At 45.4% G+C, this 21,569-nt stretch overlaps 2 protein-coding genes across 2 annotated transcripts in view; one reads left to right on the forward strand and one right to left on the reverse strand.

Moving 5' to 3' along the window:
* Positions 1–560: 560 nt before the first annotated feature.
* Positions 561–2,676, reverse strand: SIX6 (SIX homeobox 6). The gene is made up of 2 exons (XM_041398818.1): positions 1,896–2,676; positions 561–729 (listed from the first exon to the last, which is right to left on the reverse strand). Exons 1-2 carry the CDS (start codon positions 2,465–2,467, stop codon positions 561–563), a joined length of 741 nt encoding a protein of 246 aa, XP_041254752.1. The 5' UTR covers positions 2,468–2,676.
* Positions 2,466–21,569, forward strand: part of CUNH14orf39 (chromosome unknown C14orf39 homolog) — a 35,911-nt gene continuing 16,807 nt past the window's right edge. Inside the window, exons 1-5 of the mRNA XM_041419615.1 lie at positions 2,466–2,680; positions 10,019–10,341; positions 13,530–13,586; positions 16,519–16,645; positions 20,240–20,329. Of these exons, the coding sequence (XP_041275549.1) occupies positions 2,466–2,680; positions 10,019–10,341; positions 13,530–13,586; positions 16,519–16,645; positions 20,240–20,329 (812 nt within the window). The remainder of the gene's footprint in view (positions 2,681–10,018; positions 10,342–13,529; positions 13,587–16,518; positions 16,646–20,239; positions 20,330–21,569) is intronic.

Raw genomic sequence — 21,569 nt, forward strand, 5'->3', positions numbered from 1 at the left:
TGGTTTTAGGCTGCTTCATACAGTTTCGTCCTGCACATGCTCTACAAGTCACCTGTGCACATAGAGAACAAGCCAAAAATAATAATAATTAATAATAATAATAGAAAAAAATCTACCATAGCAATCCCTTAAATAAGTAAATAAACATTATATATATATATATAAAAACCCTTTAAAGTAAAGCAAAACCCAACCAAAAGAACAGCGTCTTTTCAACATGAAACAACCCCGCGGGATAAGGGCAGGGGCTCAGACATTTTGCAACTTGGCATTCGGTTTCTTGATTTTTTTTTTTAACGTTTTCTGGACTTTCTTTAATTATTTCTTTTTAGGCATCAATTCTGCAAATCCTTCGAAATAAAGGCGACAACGATTTTAATGACGTTTTTAATGCAGTCTGCTGCGGGGCCGGGAGGGAGGCGCGGGCGGGCGGCCGGGGAGCGCCCCGTACCCCGCGATCGGCGCCCGCGCCGGGCACTGCCAGCCCCGCCGCTCCGGCCGCGTCCGAGGCACCGGTGAGCCGGGCCTCCCTCTCGCCCCGCTTTGCCATGGCGGCGGTGTCAGATGTCACATTCACTGTCGCTGGATGTGATGGAGATGGCGGAGGTGGCCGCTTTGCTGGAGAGGCTGGCTGCGGGGCTGGAGGCGGCTCCCACCGCCTCCCCGCCGCTCTCCTCCTCCGCCTGCAGCGAGCGCACCGAGCCCTGCGTTAGGACCTGCTGCTGTAGCCTGCAAGGAAGCGGCACACACAGCATCACCGCCCGCCCTCCGCACCCGCCGGCAGCCCCTGGGTCCCCCCGGGGGCTCCCCCGACCGGCACCCCCACTCTGCTTCCCCCGACCTCCGGCTCTCACACTTATACCAGCGGTACGAGAGAGGAGAAGCTGGGTGGGCACTCGGTTCCTCAGCTCCGTCTGAAAAACCGGGTGCCCCCACCAGGGTCAGCCCCGCTCCTCGGCTGGCACACCCAGGGGAAAGTCGTCCCCGTCCTCCGCAGCCTGCCCCCAAACCGAGCCTCATCTTACGGGTCAGTAATGCCCTGCAGCAGCTCCCGGGCGGCGTCTCCCGTCCAGTAGGCCTTACATCTTCCCTTAGCCCATAAAAAAGGGGCTCCGGGTGACAGTACCCACGTCCCCGACGTGCGACAGCCCGGCTGAGAGGTGACAAGGGGAGTTTTCCCCACCCCGGGATCCTGGGCAGGAGATAAAGAGGGAACTCTGCTCCCTCCTCTGCTTGCCGGGGCGTCTGCTTGGGTCACTAGTGTTGGGATAACACTGCTCATTTAGAGCCGTGATTTTGTTCCGTAACATATATTTTTTAAAAAATTGTATCTATATATTCACGTTGTATTTCTATTATATATATATATATATATATATATAATAGAAACAAGAACAATATCCCAAGGAATGTTCCCGGATGGCTCCGGTGGAGGAATAGGACACGGCAGCCTTGGCAGGGCCCTCAGAGGGCACGGCCGGCTCTTCTCAGGATGGACATATCTCAAACCACTATTTATATGTCCGGGTAAAACTTTGGAGGGGGTTTGTTTCCGCTCAGCCCCTGAACATGGCCCTTCTGCCGCCAGCTCCAGCCGGTGGCTGCCGGCGGCCCCTCTCCTGCTCCCCCTGTCCCGCTTCCCCACAGGGCAGCCAGGAGGGAGCCCAGGGCGGGGATCCTTCCCTATTAAATCGAAGTAATTAAAAAGCCTTAGTGTTTTCCCGCTGCTCCTGCTTTATCTCGCTGCATTTCCCGGGGAGAAATCTCCCGGGATCGTTTCCCCCATCCTCTGCCGGCCGTCTCGCACCGCCTCCCCGCAGCCTCCGGCCTCGGCGGGCGGGGGCGAAGCCTCGCTAAGGGGGAGCCCGAGTCCGACGGGACGGGCAGCACCTTACCTGTTCTTAGCGGCTGCTGCCCTGTCCCTTTGCCTGCGGTTTTTGAACCAGTTGCCCACTTGCGTGGGGGTAAGTCCCGTGGCCTGAGCCAGTTCCCGCTTTTTGCTGGGGTTGGGGTAAGGGTCCTGCAGGTACCACTCCCGCAGCAAATGCCTCGTCCGCTCCTTGAAGCAATGTGTCTTCTGCTCTCCGTCCCAGATGGTGCGCGGCAGAGGGAACTTCTTCCTCACCCGGTACTTGTCCACCGGCCCCAGGGGTCGGCCCCGCAGCTTCTCCGCCTCCTGGTAGTGCGCTTCCAGCCAGAGGGCTTGCAGTTTGGCGTGGGACTCCTTGGTGAACTTGTGGTTCTCCAGGATGTGGTAGAGCTCCCGGTAGTTCCCCGTGTGGAAGGCCACGATGGCCCGGGCTCTGAGCACCGACTCGTTCTTGTTGAGCGCCTCGCAGGCCGCGGGGGCCACGGGCAGGGACCAGAGGAAGCGCCCCAGGCGCTCGATGTCCCCGCTCTCCTCCAGGGTCTCGCATACCCCGGCCACCTGCTGCGGGCTGAAATTGAGGATGGGCAGCTGGAACATGGAGGCGGCGCCGGGCTCCGCTCCGCGCTCGGCGCACCCGCGGCGATGCCCGCCGCCGCCGCGCACAGCCCCGCGGCGGGGAAGGGGCAGCGGCCCCGGGCCGCCCCTCGCTCCGCTGCTGCCTCCGCCGGTGCCGGCGGAGCTGCCGCGGGAGGGACGGCGGAGGGCGGAGAGGCGATGGGGACCGCTCGGCAGCTCCGGCGACTGGGGGCGGTGGGCAGGGGCGAGGCGGAGGAGGATGGAGCAGGGAGGGAGGAAAAAAAAAAGATGGAAAAAGAAGAAGAAAAAAAGGGAACCAGAAAAGGCACAAGCGCAGCTCCCCGCCGCCGCCGCGCTGCTGCGGGAGCGGCTGATTTGCTGCGGGCTCGGCAGATTGGCTCCCGGGTTTCCATGGCCGGGCTGCCACTCACTGTCAGCCGCTGCCAATCACGGCGGAAGGCCCCGCACCGCCCCGCTCCCCGCCCCGCTCCCCGCCCCGCTCCCCGGGGACCGCGACCCCGCCGCCCTGCCCCGCCGGCCCGGGCAGGGCAGAGCCGAGGGGAGGGAATGGGGTCCCGCTTCAGAGTGCTGGCTGCAGGTTGGAGGGAGTGGTCCCAGCGATAGGACGGCCGGGACCCCCGCATCCTCCCCGGTAAAGCTGCGGGGTCAGGCTCGCACAGAGCTCCGCGCACCCGCGGGCAGAGAGGGGGATAAGGCAGAGCTGAGAAATCAGACAAAAAATTGGCTGCCTAACAGTGACAGTGATGCTGGGAGTGTCACTGACAATGGATGCAGCGGGAGCACCGCCGGAACAGCCGAGATTTAGGGAAAAACTCTCCCCTTTCCTCCTGTAGGTGCCTTCCCATTTCGGTTAAGACGAGGAATTATCTGCAAAAAGCCCAGCGCCCTTTCCCGTTCAACCAAAGCAGTTTATTTTTTTTTAATTATTTTTTCTTTTTTTTTTTTTACATTTAAACCCTTATTGTTTTCGGCTGAATGGTCCTGAATAGACGCCGAGAACAGTCGCGAGGAGTGAGAAGTCATTTGTAGGTCAGGAAAGCGACTTAAAGCAGATTTCGGGAATCTTTTGAAATATTGATCACCCTGTGGTAATCATTCCCCGTGGGTTTTTTTCCCCCCTCGGTGTCCTGAGAGAGCGATCGCGGGGCTGGGTGCAAGGTGAGCCCCGGCCCCCCATCGGAGTAAAGCGGGGGCAACTCCACACGTCTCGAGGTGGGATGAAATCTCTTTTTGAGCTGCGAGGATACCATTTATTTTCCGTAGAGAACGGGCGGATGATCAAGAAGCCACTCTTTATTCTACAAATAGCTGCTCAGTGGTAATTTTTTCCCGGGAATTAGGGACTATGCTTAGAAAGGCAGCATATATTTTGAATTAAGCTCAATATGTTCTCCCCTCTGCTCTTTGCAATGTATTTTTTTTTCTAGAATGCTTGTCAAAAAAATCTCTTCTTAATTTGATATCTTGTTATTGTCTCTTCCCTCCCCCCATTCTTTTTTTTTCTCCCTATTGTTTTTGTTTTTCTTTCTTCCATTCTTTAAGAAAGCTCCTTTGCTAGTTGCCTGTAGACCGAAATTAAACAGATTTACATTTTCTCCAATCATTTCTCTGCAGAAATGGAGCTGGACTGAGGCTCGCCGTCTTTTCTTTAGTATCAAGTACAATTTGTCTTTTGCTTGTGAAGATTTGGTAAATCAGAAGGCAGATAGATAGCGCAGATGGTCGGAGGTGTCGGGTCAGATTATGGTACGCCTCAGTACAGTGCTAAGCTCATTCTGACGGAAAACCCTGATATTATTTTCACAGATCTACACAGTTCACTTGAAAAAAACCCTTCGAGCCATTTACATCATTTATGTGAGGCTCACAGCTAGCGGGATGGAAAAGCTTTCAATACTGCTCATTTTCATAAGACCCGACAGAGCTGGGGAGACATAAAAGCGCACACAAAACTCACGAGTTCAGAGACACTCCACAGAAACTTAAAAAAATAAAAGGAGTGACTTTTCGGCTTCACCTTCATCCAGGTTTGATTTGCCGATCTGCTTAGGGAAAAACAAAGAAAACCTAAGGGGGGAGAAAAAATTAAAGAGAAAAATATAATTTAGAAATATTGCCGAGAGTCCTCTTCCAGCCTTCCATCCCACCACTGTCCTCGCCCTTAGGGAATAACAGTAATTTGACCAAGTCAACGAAAGATGCCAAATAACCTTTTCGGGCAGGAATTTAAAAAGCCTCCAGACCTCCTCGGTATGAGCATCGGGCTTCCCCAGTGAGCGGGTGAGAGGGCGGCGACCTCGGCGGCTCCGGGCGCGTCCCTGCGGGCAGGAGCTGCCCCGCCGCCCCAGCCCACCCCGCCGAGCCCCCGGCAGCGTCCCGGGACGGGGCTGCTGGAGAAAAACCTCTGCTGGGAGAGACGAGGAAGGATAGAGAGTCTGTGTTAATGGGTAGCTAATTTAGAACGGCCAGATGATGATTGTGATGATGGAGATGATTACTAATATTACTGAAGGGGTAATTTTTTTATTTTTTGCTGGGTTTTTTTTTTTTTTTTTAATTATGCACATGATCTGGCGAGGGAGTTACTGGGCTGCAGCCTAATGATCATGAACACAGAGAGACAGGCTCCGTAATGAAAGCCAAGACTGTAGGCTAAAGAAATGAATCCTCATTAAGTGCGGCTCGCAGGGGCGAGGGGCTGTCCCCCAGGTCCCCAGCCTTTGTTCCCCAGAAACCGGCCCGGATGGGGCGATGCTGGCAGCACTGCTGGGAGGGGAGAGGGAGAGAAAGAATAACGACACCGAAATGGACCCAGGAACCTTGTGTTAACTATTTGAAGGGTCATGCAAGGTGGAAAAACAGCCCAGCTCAGTAGTTTTGAACCCTCTCCAGCTGGGAACTGCGGGTTCTGGTTTTGGGAAGTGGCACGGTCCGGTGTGACTGGAGTGTCCCTGTTTGGGAAAGGTTCTTGGGGCTCCTTGCTTTGCGCCACCGGGGCCGAGAGAGATCAGCTTCAAGGAGGCCCCTCCATCCCTTTCCCAGCTCTCAGGGAATTTTATCCATGGCTGACGCCCTGACAGGTTCCCCGTTTCCCCGCCGCTCCACAAGAGCTCTACCGCCGGACCGGGCCGGGCCGGGCTTTGCCCCCGGAGCGCGACCCACAGCGATCGCAGCGACCCCAAGAGCGACCCCATCCCCTGGGACGCGCTGCCGCATCGGAAAAGCCGAGATTCCTGCGGTGCCAAGCTCCTGCCTCAGCCCCCGCGTCTTACGAGAGCAGCGGGCGAGCCTGCGGGTGCACTTGGCCGTGCCCTCTTCGTTTCGGCCCTTTCCCCCCATTTTCTTCTTTGCCCCTCCGTCCTCCCATATAACAGAAACACTACTTGTGACATTAATAGCCGGCAATTATAACTACTTTTATTTAGGTGACAGCTTTGACCCTTGTTACAGGTAACGTGATGAGTTAACCCTGCGGAAACAAACCCACTGGAAAACAAGAAATAAAGTTGTACGTGAAAAAATATTTACCAAAAATATGACCAGACATCTGTAGCATCTCCGCGGCCGGCATGGACACGGGGGTTCTGGCCTCAGGATGGGACATATTCCCCTCTCCTCAGAACCTTAAAGCAAAAATACGCTGAGCAACATATATATACACCTTTGCATCAGCATTTGTCAGCTATCTTGGGTCCCAGAATCTCAGTCACTGGGGATTATCTGGACAGAGCTTCCAAACGCAGCAGAGATGCGAATACATTTTTAAAGCCCTTGACTGGCGTTCAGTAGTGTATTAAAAAAATACCCTCGGGAAGGAGAAGCCTCTCTTTTAAGTCTCGGTAGGATTGTCAGAGATGTGGGAGTTCATTAAGGGATGCTGACCGGGAGAACCGGAGCGCAGGCGGTCCCTGGGGCGGATATCTGGGAAACCAGCCGGGATTTTCCGGCCCTGGATGGGTCTCGGGCTGGTGCCGTGGAGCGCTGCGGGCCGGGAGGGGCTGCAGAGAGCAGGAGGCTCCCTGTCCTCCCCCGGCTGGTTCTACCCCGCTCCCTCGGAGCGGGCGGGGGATGCTCAGCCCGAGGACAGTGCCCGCTGCCGCGGATAGAAAAGGTTACTGGAAATGTCAGCCCATCTCGGGGAGCGGGGACCGGGTTTTCGGGAGCGTTTCCCACGGAGCTTTGGTGGAGGACCTCAAGCTCAGGATGCTGGAGTGGGGGATGCTTGGTGGGGAAAACACCTCTGTTTCCATGTGCTTCACATGCTTGCCCTACTATTTTTAAGGGTGCCATCATTGTTGAAATAACAGCTATCAATCGTTTCATTTCCTCCTAAAATGAAGTTGCATTTAAAGCTGTAATCTGCTCAATATTAGAGAGAGTGGGCAGGTTGGATACTCACTTAAGCTGATGATACCTGTTGAAAGCACCAAAGAGTCCCTAAAATGCTGTTGGACAGAGAGAGATGTTCACCCACTTTCTACTCTCACACCATATATTCATGAAATCTTTGGTGTATTATTCAAGTTACTTGTCAAAAGAAGTACCAGATCAGGCCATGGCTCGTACATCTGAAGTTAAAATAAAGATGCACTAAAAACTCAAAATATCGAAATTATTTTGAGATTGGTAAGGAAAGACTTTCTTTGTACAGGCCTCTGGTCAAGGCCGTGGTTGCAGACAGAAAGGATCTACTGCCCAAGATTAATATTTAATTTTCTTTGGGGTGTATGAAAGGTTTTTCTGGTCTATGAACCTGGCTTTAAAGTTTTGAATCCTTTGGGGTTTGTTTGGCTGCTGCCTTCACCTGAAGGTAAATACACACACTGCCAAATCTCCTTCTACATTGAGATACTCCTGTACAATCTTCAATCTGCTTCCATTAGGATTTCACTGAAAATTTCAACAAAAGCAACAAAATCACGAAGTATTCAAATAAATAGATTTTTTTGATTGATGGTGGTTTTTTCCCACATTAAGACTCTCCTCTCCTCTCCTCTCCTCTCCTCTCCTCTCCTCTCCTCTCCTTTCTCATTCAAGTTCTTTAAATATTACAACTTCTCCCAAGATGGGGAGGAAGGCCGTCACTAAAACATTTATTTAGCAGAAAGCAGGAATGAGGACAATTCGCAAGTTTAGGGGAGGTGAGGAACCACGCTCAGATACCCTGAAGTGTCTAAATGTTTCTGGGGCTGAGTCCCGGACAAATCCTGTGTCCCGGCTGGCCTGGGCGCTGGCACTGAGCTGTTTTCCAGCCCCTCTTGGAGGTGACTCGCTGTGGTTGAAGGCTGCTCAGGAACTGGGGTCGCTCTTTTCTCGGGAGGGAGCTCCTCCGCAGCTTTGGGTGCCATGTGGGAGTCAGGCACCATCCCGGGCTTGGGGACAGGTTTGGGGCCACGGCTGCACAGGTTTGGGGCCACGCTGCCTGGGCTCCAGCATTACAGCTCTGCGTCAAGGAGAAAATTTATCTCGGAGCAGCTCCATGAGGACAGGAATCTTCCATCCCTTATCCCAGTAAATCAGGCAGCGACAGTTCCCTGCTTTCTTCTGAGGGCATTTGGCCGGGTGCCTCCAGAGATTTTCCCAAACTCGATCACAGGTACTGCCAGGGGCACTGGGTGCCCTGTGCTCTTTGCAGGGAAGGTCCTGGGTTTCCATCAGCTGGAAGAGCCGGCAATCAGGACCGGGGGGAGCTGCCAGAACACAGGAGAGGGGCATGGAGCTCAGCGAGAGGCAGCACCGGGGCTGTGCACTAACAGGATGATGGGTTTGGGGGTCTGCCAGCAGTGGGGAGAAGGTTTGGGAGCCTTTTCTGAGCCCTGACTTGACTAGGTTTCTTTTCAGAGTAATGCAAGCCATTCATCATTGATTAGATGTGATACTATGAAAGAGCCCTTCCTTCTTGCCATCGGTAATGAAAGTGGTTGTTTATGGCTTTGGGGTTAGCTGGGGACTTTTTAGAGGGATTCTGCTGGGAAACAAGAGAAAACAAACAAGTCAGAACCAGCGGCAAACAAAATTCCTCTTTCTGCAGCTTCAGAAGGGTTTTATTTTGGTGGGAACAGAGTGATAACCTCGGCTTGGGAGCCCTTATAATAAATAGATGGGTAAAGGAGCTCCCGGGGCCTGCCAAGCTCCGGTGGGAACAGGTCCTAGGGGGAATTAACCGGGAAGTCCCTGCCGGTTTTATCCAAAGCCTGTTGGACTGACTGACCACCTTCCGGGTGAACTGGGGTCTTTGGATCTCTGGGAATCTCAGCCTCCGTTGGCACTACTTAAATCACGGGGACACGGCGAGGTGTTAATGTGCATCATTGAAGTTACCTGCTACTCTGCCTTAAGCTCCCATTCATTCGAGAAGTTTAGAAGGTCTTTAAGGAATTGCTTGATGCAGGATAAAGCTTTGAAGCCATTTCTCCTGGGGGAAACATCGAATGTTTTGGGAAGACGGAGTGGCAAATGCAGAGCTCCAGAGGCATCTAGGAATTGGAGCGTGCCTAGGGAGCAGGGCAAACAGGGCTCGCACCCTCCAGAACAGGCAGGGAGAGAGGTGGGAGATGTTTCTGGAAAGGACAGAGCCTCACCACGGAGCAGAGACAGCAGAAATCTAGCTTCCAAAAGAACACGCCACTTTCCATATCCCTCTCTTTTTTATTTCCCTTCCTCATGGCTGACCAGAAGCCAGGTAGCTCAGCTATTTCTCTTTGAAGCTGCATTTCTTGTTGGTTGAACCGAGTGTTCTGAAAGCAGCATCGCATCTGACTGACACCTGTGCTGCAGCTGGCAGAGAGAGTTTTCTGTGTGTCTCTCTCTACAGTTCTGTTTCTGTTTCTCTATCCTTTCTTCTTTCTGAAGAAAGCTGATGAGGGATTTTTTCCCCCTCCGTGTTGTACCCTATCCCTCAATTTATTTTCCTCTGCTTATTGATAATCTTAAATCCATCCTCTGCCTCAGTAATCTCAATTGGGAGTAAAAACCAACCAAGTGTGGAGGGGAGCATCATGTTCTAGATTCTTGCACACCCCGGCTATGCATTTTTGCCTTGTAATGCTGCACTTCCACAAACAAACAAACAAACGTGACAATTTTTTGAGCACAACTTGTGTTGAGGCAAGCGACAGCATTCCACAGCATTCTTAGTGTGAAGCACTGCTCCGGGATGAGAAGGGAGGTGTTTTAATGCCTTTAAAAACTATCTGAGGGCCGGGCCCGTGAGGGATTGAGGGAAGGAGGATTTAGGCTGATTTCCACCAGCTGGGTAAGCAACACTAGCGGGACCTGGAGGGCTGGACAAAGCACATTACACTCTGCAGCTCCTTATTTTTGTGCCGCACCCCAGAGCGTGTATGTGTGTAAATAACCCTCAGCAGTCTTCCCGGCGATGTCCCGCTCTAGCGGCGCTTCCCTCCTCTCCCCGCCCGGCCACCGCCCACCTGCGCGCTGCCCCCGGTAGATGGAGCATCCTCATCGCTTTTCGCCCGAAGCCCTCAGAAACGTTGGTCTTTCCCTCATAAATCCCACTGTTCAGGCAAACGGGTGGTTTGGGGGGCACAGGAGCCCCGCCGATGCGTCCCTGGGGAAGCGGAGCGCCGCGGCCGCTGGCGATAAACCCGCCCGGTCGGCGCTGCGGTTGTTCCGCTGGGTGAACGGGCACAGCCCCTTCTCCCGACGGCCGAAGCTGCTTCGGGCTTGCCCGGCTACCCCGGCTCCCACCGCCCCCGGCACGGAGCGCGGCGGGCAGGTGGCGCCTGTCGCCCTCTCCGCACCTTTCGGCGAGGCTGAGGTGCCCCGGGACGCGGGGGCTGCCCCGCGGGGCGCGGCCGGCGCTGAGGGGCAGCGTTCGGCGGTGAGGGAGGTTTTGGCCCCTTCGTCCTTGGGTGAGTCTCTGGAGGCTCCTCGCCCTTTCCCTTCTGGCAGAGCCCGAGACCATGCGGAGCAGCAGCGTTCTGGTCGCTTTCCCAGTGCTGATGGCCCCCCAAAGGCAGAGGATCCCCTGAGCGCCCCGGCCGCGCCCTCAGCCCTCAGGGACTCGGGCCCCGCTTCTCACGCCGCCATTTTGTGGCGTTCCTCTGCAGCCCCTATGGTGTCCCACAGGATGGGGGTTTCCCCTAGTTTTTCTCTTTTGACAAAAATAGTTTTAATTTTCAAATCCCAAGACTTTTGGGAATCATCTGCAGTAAAAGCTTTTTGTTTGGTATGTCCTAAGTAAATGGTGTCAATCCAATGGGTTCTCGGTTCAGGTCTCCTCACGGGGTTCAGGTCTTCTCCAAGGTTTCCTGAAACAGCGTGGTAAAAGAAGGGCAGAGGAGCATAAACAACACGACGAGAGGCACATTTTTATTTTATTTTATCAACAGAGATAAAAAGCCACGAAATGTAAGCTCTTCTAAATTTCAAGAAGATTCAAACAACCAGTTCCTTTGCAGTCATAAACAGCACGGGAGAAGCACAGGTTTGCTCTAAAAAGAGCCTCCCTAAAATGAAAATTATTCACATAGAGCCAACTGGAATTAATACTGTTTCACAGCCTACAACTGGTAGAACCGAGATGTGGATTTTAAGGAAGATATTTACCTCACAGGTTATGGGTATTTTTCACGTTTTAATGAAGAACCTGGCTGTTGCCAGATGAGTTACTGAGAAGTGGCATTATTAATGTTAGTGCTATAATGGCTTGAGACCACATCAGGCAGTTTGCTTGTGGGTTCTGCACCCAATACAATCTTCTAAGAGATGAAACTTTATTGCCGTCATTGAATTCCGTGTAATTACATTAATGTGCAAAAATGCAAAACGCATAACACTACTTTTCTCCTGGCAGCATTCTGAATAGCCCCATTAGAAAGTACAGATGCAGCCTGAAGCTGGTTTATCCAGTCGCGTGTGTTACATATTTATCTTTAACAAAAATATCAGCCACATAGGAGAATTTCCTCTGAATTAGCCAACATCCTGAGCTGGCTGATGGTTTGATGCTGCTTTTCTGCACTATGTCCAAGAATCACTGTTTGCTACAGTCATATCCTGAAAGACATCAGATGTCAAAAGTTTGTTGCAGGCTGGTGTGACTTACTGTTTTTCAAGTCTGCAAACACCATGTATATTATCTGTGCCACTGAATTTCTCAGCGTTTTCACTAGTGACATCTGTATCCTCATAATTCACGGCACAGAATAGCATTTGACATTTGCAGTTACACTACTTCTTTTTAACAATACCAGAGAAATAAATATTTTACACATGCTTATTTTCAGAAGCACTATTTTCTGCAACTTTACCCTTTTTATAAATTTTATTGTAAAACTACAGTAAAAGAAAATAAACACTTTAGTTCTCTCTACAAAAACATTAGTACTCTTCCACAAAAATATTCAAAAGGTAAAATTAGTTGTATTTTTTGGTGATAATACAGTAGTCTCTATCTTAATAATATACAGCTGTACAGTCTGCTGTATTGATGAACTTTGTGTTGCAGTTTATAAAACAGTAATAAAATTTCTTTACCCCAATATCTTACAGTTTTTATGGGAAGTTTCAGAAGACCAGCTAATAAACACTATTACATGGTTTCTTGAGAACACCTTTTAAATACATGCTCCAAATTATTTTTTTTATAGTAAGAAATTACTTTTTTTTTTTTTTTCACATGGTGTGAAAGCAAAAATATTCTGCCTTGATTTGTAGCTTGAGGTAGTATTTTGAGTATTTTTCTTAGTAATTTCAGCTGATTTTTAGATTTGCTACCTTAAGTGTTTTCAGGCACTAGGATTTCAATCCTTTAAATACATTTGGTAAAACTGTTATCTCTTTCTCGGAGTTTTTACGCAGCCTGTGCTAATCCAGTCCCCTGGATTAGGTGTTCTGATCCTCCCTTTACTGTGAGATAAATTAATTTCTGTCAAACACCCAGCGTTTAAACGCTGCCTCCTCCCCCTCCCGCTCCCACAGCCCCAGTGCTGCAGGATGGAGCCTTAATGCCACTTTAGTCAAATTCTGCAGTTGTTTTCTATTCCTCTTGATCCTGGATTAGGATCTCATCCTCAGCACCGATTTGTCGTGGCTTTGCTCCTCTCGCGGCGTGATGGGGAAGCCACGGTGGGACAGCTAAAGCCCGGCCAACCTCGCTCGCTGTTAATGCACCTGAGCTAAAAACTGAATTTCTGCACCTGACAGCACGGTACAAACAGAAGAAAGGATTTATAACAACCCGTTTTCCATTTAGTGACAATTCTGTCTTTAATCACGCCTAGCATTCCCACACCTTTGATTTAAATGGACTTGTGGTTGTACAGGAGCAGTGTGCAGGATGCTGAAGGAGCTTTTGCATCAGCAGCACAGCAGTCCGTAGGCTTAGTAACCAGCGGGAGTACAGGCTACACATCTAGTACACAAGCATCTCTCCTTGCATTCTTCATTGCCTTCTGAGAACATTAGACCTCTCAAATAGAACTGCTGCAGGAGCAACGCTTTACCTAAATTATAAATGTCCTTTTCCCTAACTGTGCTGTAGACACTTAGAAGTCCCTTACCACCATTAGTGAGAAATTTGGTTCCACTAGAGAGTAATTAAAATGCAGTTAAAGCTACTTTTCTCCCTTTTATGTTAAGATGTGTGGTATTGTCTTGCAATTTTGACTTGTTTATTGTATCAACAAGGTTTTTGACTGTGTAAATCCTTGAATTGCATTTTTCTTTTGAAGTTTAAGCAATGAGTGACAAGGTTTCGATCAACTTGGACAAAATTCTGGCCAAGCTTGGTAGGTCATTATATCATACATTTTTTATTAACAATTACTTATGCGCTGCATACAGTGATATTTTCTGCTTTAAACAGTTATATTAACTTCAAATAAATGTATTATATTAAGCTTTTGTTCTTTGCCTACATAATGTTAGCTGGGAGGTTGTGGAGAGGAGTCCTGACAGCTATTTTTAATAGTAAAATTTCTATTTAGATATTTTGCTAAAATAGTTGTTAATCAGAGTTTGTGCTGCACAACATATGTTTGTTTCATAGCTCCACTCATATATATGTATATAATGAAGGGTTAATTTTCTTCTTAAGCTTCCCAGATAGAAAAAAATCGCAATGCTAAGGAACATGTGGATCGTCAGATAAACTGTGAGTAGTGATAAATTATAATTTTACTGGATGCTGAACACTGATTTTGTTTTGTGAATCCTGGGACACGCTCTGTGTCCCGGGGGCGGAAGCAGGGTAAACAATGGAAGCTGTCCCGTGTCCTGCTCTCACCCTGCCTCGTCTTTAGCCATCAATACTTGCTCATTCTCCCCAGCAGACTTTGCTTTTGCTCGCCACTTTTAGCTGAGGCTGCTCAGCTGCCTCATGGACAGCCAGTTTCATGCTGCGCCATTTCCTGCTCTGACTCTGCAGCTCCTCACAGTCACTGGCAGCCCTTTGATTCAGCTGTGCTTGCTCAATGCATCTGCCACTTGCCTCCCTTTCTTTCTTCATGTTTTTTGTTCTTTCCAGATTTGGACCTCTGCCTCACTGCATCTTCTCTCTTTCTGTTTTCTCGAAATAATGAAAGTTCTCTCAGTTGCTACTACGTACTCAAGCCTTGTTCTCCTTTTTTTGCAATCAAGCAGCTGGTTAATTTATTTGAAATTCAAAACAGTAAACCCAAAGAGAAAGTCTTGCTCTGCATCAAATTTGTGCTCTCTCAGGGTTTACAGACAACACAATACTATGGACTTATGTCTGGACTGATTTTTTTAACCATACTGCTATGTGGAATCACTTCATGAAGTCTGAAGAATAGTTTCTCTACCACAAACAACCTGAGAACATCTGTGCTCGCCTCTGGTACTTCATAGGTAGATATTCAAGCACATAACTTCCATTAAAAAAAAAAAAAAAAAAAAAAAAAAAAAAAAGCAGAAGAGAAAATTCTGGTCTAATTGGTGTTCTTTTTGATTATAACATTTTAATAATCTTCACTGATATGTCCAAGCAAGTACTTATTCATTAAGAAGATTATCACAATTACATTGAAACACCTTAAACATGAAAACATCTGTAACACTAAATCTGGTACACCTCAGATTCTGGTTTAACTCTCCAGTCACACAACTGAACCTGAGAGATAAGGCTTTTATTAACATTTATGCAGGCTTAGGGTAAATGCTCTTAGGGAAAATCCAAGGGCTGTGTAGTAACATGGCATAGCTGCTTTTGTGTTCAGAGATACCTAAATATGTGTAAACACACAGCCAACACTCAGGCTTTTAGCAGTTTAGGTTAAGCCTTCCAAAAACTTAGCAAAAAATAGTAACACTGATGTAATTTTGTCTCTGCGTGAGTATTACTTGGCAGATGAACAGCTGTAGCATTCAGCCTTGGACTTTTGGTGTGAGATTCATCAGGCTATTTGGCTACAGTCCCTTTCTTACCAGGGGAGGGAAACTGGCACTTTTAGGATGTGATTTACCTTATCCTGAAGAAACAGTTTAAAGTGGGTTAGATCAAGTAAACTTTAAAAGTGTCAGCTTGTCTCAGCTGGGTGTAGCTGCAGCCATGGTGTGCTGTTCTGAAGAAGGTCCCTGCACTTTGGGGTGAGATGGATCTCACCCACCAGGTCCTTGTGAAAGCACAGGGTGAGTTGAACAGCTCACAGAAGTGCTTATCTGTAAAGAGTACTAAATGAGATATGAAGTGTATATTTTGTTGATTATGTTATGTTACATCTTGGTAAATCTCAAAAAGTCACCTACAGGGTTCTGCCGTACTTGGCTGTTTATTTACAGAAATGAAGTCATGTCAGTTGTCCAATATTTATGCTTCGTGCTAAGTAAAGGCAAATTATTGACTTTAGATATTGAAAATATTAAGGGACTGAAGATAACCCAAGGATAACCCAAGATATTAAATTTTTACTTTTCACTGACTGACAGTTCTCTGTGAGAAGTGGTTTATTTTCTACTATAAATGCAGATGCTGTTGAAAATTAATATATAGCAAGTAGTGCAAAACCAGAGCCAAAGTCCAGGATGAACTGAAGCTCCAGAGCAGTAATTCCAACAAGTCAAGACCCATGTTGCATCAGTAAGATGCGTTCCCAATGGGGTAGATGAGAAAAGGGCAGGATGTAATTGACTTCTCTGTAGGGCCACCTGCTCCAGCATTTAGTGCTTCAGGGCAGCAGTGACAGCAAGGGATGATTTAGCACTGATAAATCTGAAATCTTGCATAGAAAAAAAAGAATTAAAAAATGCAGAGAAAAAGCATTCACCAAGTTGTGCCTATTGCATTGCAAGGTGAGCATGCATGATAGCTCTCACAGCTTTTACTTGTGAAGAGAACACTGATCATGTTCAACAACGTGGATTCTCTCTAGCCACTCATTCAGAAAGTCTGTCTGCTGTCAGAAGAGGCAGAATTAAGAGTTTGCCTTTAGAATCTCCAAAAATACCATAGTCCTTGAGAACCTGTCATTATAATGCACTTTTTAATTAATCAACCTGTGTCCTCTATTTGTTTATAATACATTACATATTCCTACATTGAGTAAAATTCCTTTTTATTTTAATTTTTCTCTTTCTCTTTTCCACTAATTGCTTATATACCTTTTGTGACGTTTTTATTTTTCCTTTATTGTAGTCAGCTTCCCCACTCAGAATATTTGACATTCTGGGCTTCTGTAGAAGAATACAAATGTTTGAAAGAGGGTCCTGGCTTTACAGAGCGAGCAGTGCATGCTTTGGAGTGTTTCAGTGGGAACACTGAACTGGGGCATACCAACAGCCATTACTTCTATAACAGTTCTGTACAGTCTGGGATTCAGAAACAGCACAAATCATGGCAGTCTCACAATATTAGATGATAATTAAGGTACTCACCACACAGCTGAAAATCCCTGTATTTTGACTCACTTTGTTGTTACCTTGCTTAGCTGCAGGCTGTCCACTCACCTGGCGTTAGGAAGATTAAGTTTTTTGGAAAGAATTTTTAATCACTATAAATGTAGACTCATTTTTTCACGGATTTGTTGAAAATGCATTCATATACCTTTACATTTATTTTTAAATTTCAGTGTGCACTGCAGAAATCACAGAAAAGAAGAATCAGATTGCTTGGTTGGAGGAAAATATAAAAAAAGGCAATGAGGCACTTGCTGATTTGCAGAAGCAGAATGAGAGCAGCAAGAAGCACTATGATGCGTGAGTATGGAAGAGCCTGAGCTCTGAGCTGTGGCTGCCACTAAGGAAGGCAGTGAGGAAGGAAGGGAAAAATAAGTGTGGGTGTGTTCTGACAGCAGTGATGTTAAAGAACACTTTAGTATTCTGTTTTTTTAAACTGCAGATCTTTAGGTATAAAAATTATAGTGATACCCATCTGCTGAGAAAGAATTATAGAAAAGCAGACTACATTTAATTTTGTGTTGTTTTTCAACTAAAATCTCCAGTGTTCAGAAGGTCACAAGTACTATCTTTGCAGCATGCTAAAATATTAATGTGGTAAGGTAATAGAATCAAATTTTTCTACACTTGGATGCATCTGAGTTTTGTCAATTTTGACCAGTATTAAGAATGCTGTTAAAAAAAAAGACTTCCTAAAATTGAAAATCTTTCTATTCTTTCTTCACAACATTTTAAGTTACTTTTTGTTCTATGCTTACTTTTACACAAGGTGTGCCATAACTGCCTCTCCATACACACATGTGTTTCTGCTGGCAGATTCCAGTGTCAGTTTTGCTCCAGACTGCAAAATTTGTCTTCTGGGCACAATATTTTGATGAATGCAATGGGCTGCCCTTCACAGTTTTCCTTACATAAATGTTTGTATCAGATAAGTATTTCAAGTTTTGAATGCTGATCACTTTTGGATCTTAGTAATTAACAGCTTTTCAAGACACAATTTAGCTACAAGGAGTTTTATCTTCCTGACACGTAATTTTTAAAAATTAAAACCTCAGGTGTTTGCTGGGTTATCTGAAAAGGCAAATCTGTATTTAACAATAGAGTTTGTCCCAGGTGATAAAATCCACCAGAGTTTTCCATTTCTCCACAATCTGACTAGTTCCTCAGGAGCTGGAGTGGGGATTTGTTGGCAAATTCTGTTTTGTTTTCTTAAAATTCTCTATCTCAAGGCAAGTACTTCAATAAAAATATCTGACATGCATTTGAAATTTTTTTGCAATGTGAATGGAGAGTGTGGGTGTTTCTGAGAATAGAGAGAAGTAAAGATGGCATTGGGGTCCTTTCTAGGTTTATTTTGAATTCTCAGAAAGAAACAGAAAGAATGGAATCATTAGTGAATAAAGTGGGTGTAGTGGCTGGCTTATTTGAATGAATTGCCATTCAATACTGATTTGTAGCTTTACCATTAAATGAGTGGGGAAAAGATCTGACCTTGGTAAAAAAATTCTATTTTTCCATTACATTAAGTTTTTGCCTCCAATGTAGAATAAAATGAACACTTACACAAGTTTATGAAACTATCCACACTGCTTCCTTTGATATCTTTTTGAGGCTGCAAATCTGTTTGCAAATGACAAACTGTTAAGTGATGCAAATGAAGGAGTAAAAAATTAAGGGTAGAACTAAGGATCTGATCTCAATTTTAATCATTGAATTCAATGGGTTTTGGCTCAAGTCCCACAAAGAATAATTAATGGCATTAGTGTAAAGAGACTGAAAATGAGAAGTGACTCATTAATGAATACATGTATTCATAGAAGGACAATGCTTGCAGAAGAGTAGAGACTTTGTGTCTTAAATTATTGGAAATGTCATTTAACGACAGACTGAAAACTGCAATAAACAAGCCCTGGCTATAAGATCAGACAATTAGAGCACTTACACAGTAGAATCACCCCAAACTTCTAAAATTTATTCTAGTTGACACTCCATCTATACTGGACATGATTCTAATGTTGGTTTTGTAAATTCAGATACTGTTTTGGAGTCACAATCACCCTCACAGCTGACTAATTGCCAGTGATAGAGCTCAGTGGAGCTCTCAGAGAAACGACATTTTGTCTGGGGTGCAAGACATTATGAGTATATTGAAGCAGATTTGAAGACTTTGAACAAAATACAAGGTTCTTATATTCATCAAGTCTAGAAAAAAATATGATTTATGGGATAGATGTATTAGGATAGTACTGTGTTTTCTCAAGAAATCCATATTGGTCTATGTAAAAAGGACCTGAAGGCAGAAAATGACCCAAATGAAACATATTTTTAGACAAGTGATGACATTTTGCTAATATTCATTTTCTTGAAGGATTCAAACTAGAAATGTTGATCTCAGAGCAGTAAGAAGTAGTGAAATGCTGCTGATGGAACCTATTCCAATTTTATTGTTTCTCTTACAATTTTTAAATTTGGATGAAAGGATGGTGGGATTTAATAGAAATAGAAGATAATTTTAAAAAAGCCACATGAATTCAGAATGTTTTTAGTTAGGAAAAGAAATTGTTGTGTTGTCCCCAGACAAACTGCAGGATAATTTTATTGCTTTCAGAGTAGTGTGGTTAAAGATCTTTTCTATTCCCTGGCTGATGAAAGAAGGACAAATAAATGTGATGACTACCAAGGACATCCCTGAGACAGTGATGCATTTTGCAAACAAGTAAATGAGCTGCTTGAATCCTGCATGCCTGGTTGTGTTAACAAACCACTGTTCTTGTACCACATGTTTTTTCCATGTCCACAGAATAGATGTGAACAAAAAATGTAACTCACAGCATGGCTTGAGCTCTGATTAATACAATCTCTATGAATTTTACATCTCAGGTTTTTTTTTTTCCTCCAAGGAAAGTAATGGAGATTTTTCAGTAAAAGAACACAACAGTGTCTGGTGTGCAAGGACGTTTTAATATAAATATGTTGGTTTCTGCTTTTGAAAAAATCTGACCCTTTTGAAATTCAGCTTTCTGCTGAATTTGCAGGAAATACAGTGAAGTAACATTTTGTAGTTCCACTTTTAATCACCAGTGGTGTCCAACACCTGTGCCAGGAGTGCTGGATGGTTCATGCTACTTATACCTTCTTTTTTTCCTGACAGGATTCTTCCTTTTCAAAAACTTTTTACTATGCCTCTCCTAAAGATCCCATCTGAATTTCACTTGAATCACAAAGTCTATCTGCCTTTTTTCTGGTATTCCCACATCCAGGGCAGAGGTATCTCTAATGCCTGGATGTTGAGAAAGTCCTGCTCTTTCAATAGTCATAATTCTGTGAAGCTGCTCTGCTCTCAGTACCATTTACAGCATCCTGCTGCAGGAAAGTCACTTTGATGCCTTCTGAGCAGGACTTGCTTAGCAAATGGAGGAAATTCTGAGTTTGTGAGTGCTGCTTGCATTTAGGTGGGAGATGAGTGCTGGTGATACTGGTGAGAATGAAGTTGTGGGTGTCTCCAACAAGAAGATTCAACATATCTAAAGGATTTATTCATGGTGGTGTGTTGAGGACCTAAAATGTGGATTTAGATGCCTCATAACTTAGCATTAGCTCAAAAAATTTGTGACGTTCATTCCAATAATTTATTTAAAAATGCTCTGTAATGTTTCTTAATCCTAAATACATATGTATTTTCTTTTTTTCTTGAATTTGCAGGTTTAAAATATTAACAAAATAAATGTATGCCTGCAAATGATTTCTTACTAAACCCATTTATATTTAACTTTCAAAAAAATTAATAAATAATTTGCAAGCTAGCTAAAGTATCTAGGTGTTTTCTTTTCTAAATGGCTTTTTACTAAGAAAGACCACTAATATGCTTTTATTTTTTGTTTGTTTTGTCCACAGCTGGAAGCCCACCTATGCAATTCTTAAAAAGCATGGAGAATATTTGCAAAATGAAATGAAAGCTTTAGAGGAAGCTACAGAAAGTGAGAGGTATCTATGATCACATGAGATGAGGTTTCCAGCAGTAGTACTGACTAAACTGATCAGCAAAACTAGTGCTGTCTGCAGGAAAAAATTGTTGCAAACTTTTCAGTCTATGGTCACTTATAAGTGACTAAATAATTGAAACAATTTTTTGTTTTGAAATAAATTTTTGTTTTGCAATAACATTACTATGAGATCATATGTTATTTTGTAGTTGTCAAAGAAATATGGCAAAAAATGAATTCTTGAAACTCAGTTGCTTCCCAAATGCCTGTTATAATTTTTCAGAAAATTGTATGATTGCCCACTCTTTCAAGAAAAGCCCAATACATAAAAATAATTAATGCTTTCAGGTAAAAGAAGCATTCAGATAATTTTATGCTTTTCCTTATTTTTGAATAAGAATTCCATAGCATTCTCAGAGTATACAAATCAAGTTTTTGTATGCTGCTGTATATTCTTCAAAATAACCACAAAGCATGCCAATTCAGTCTAAGGTCCTGAAAAATGAGTAAGTGGCTCAGAAAAACCTGGTCTAAAACCATTTTAAGACTAGTTGTGGGCAAGCTTCTAGTCAGCATTAATTGCAAATTGAATTCTGTTCAGTGAGTGGCATCTCAGGTGTTTCATCTTCATTAATTAGACTCAGCATTTAAAAGAAATTATTAATTGTGTGATGTAGCTGCCTTCAGTCAATGAAATAAAAAGCAGACCTTGAAGATTCTCACAGAAATGTTCCAAATATGCTGTGCCAAGGTAATCCTCTAAAGTTCTACTGAACAAAGTAAAACTGATCTCCAGTTTAGGGAGGCTGCTCACCTGCACTGCTCTGCCTGTGAGGGGTGGAGGCTGCTGGCCCTGTGGTGCACAAGTCATGGCAGAGCCCTCCAGATACCTAAATACCAGTTAAGAGTTGGAAATTTAGGTAATTTAAAACGCTGGCTTTGAGTTTTTTGTAATCATTCTTTTTGCCAGTTGTCCAAGACAGCAGAAACAGCATGCCTGAGAGCCTTTAATTAACTCACTTAGTAGCTTATCTTTCTTCTTCCTGTTCAGAGCTCTAAATTTGGTGAAAAATAAGGCTAAATTGGCTTTCTATGAGTATATGATTAAGCCTTTTTGGCTTTCACTAATTTGAGCTGACAAGCCAAAGAAGCATTACTTTTAAATTGCTTCTTTAGATAACTAGTTTCAGTTCCAACATGAAAGTGTTTGATCTGTTTTCCTGACCTTAATTGTAAGACAT

Source organism: Onychostruthus taczanowskii, unplaced genomic scaffold (genome assembly GCF_017590055.1).
Source record: "Onychostruthus taczanowskii isolate IOZ18803 unplaced genomic scaffold, ASM1759005v1 scaffold1, whole genome shotgun sequence".
Classification (NCBI taxonomy): Eukaryota; Metazoa; Chordata; class Aves; order Passeriformes; family Passeridae; genus Onychostruthus; species Onychostruthus taczanowskii.

Bases quoted from the DNA above. Each gene is read 5' to 3' on its own strand.
- SIX6 (XM_041398818.1), bottom strand. From the start codon at position 2,467: ATGTTCCAGCTGCCCATCCTCAATTTCAGCCCGCAGCAGGTGGCCGGG. The intron at 730-1,895 runs GTAAGGTGCTGC...GCTTCCTTGCAG, and splicing joins GCAGCAGCCGCTAAGAACAG to GCTACAGCAGCAGGTCCTAA.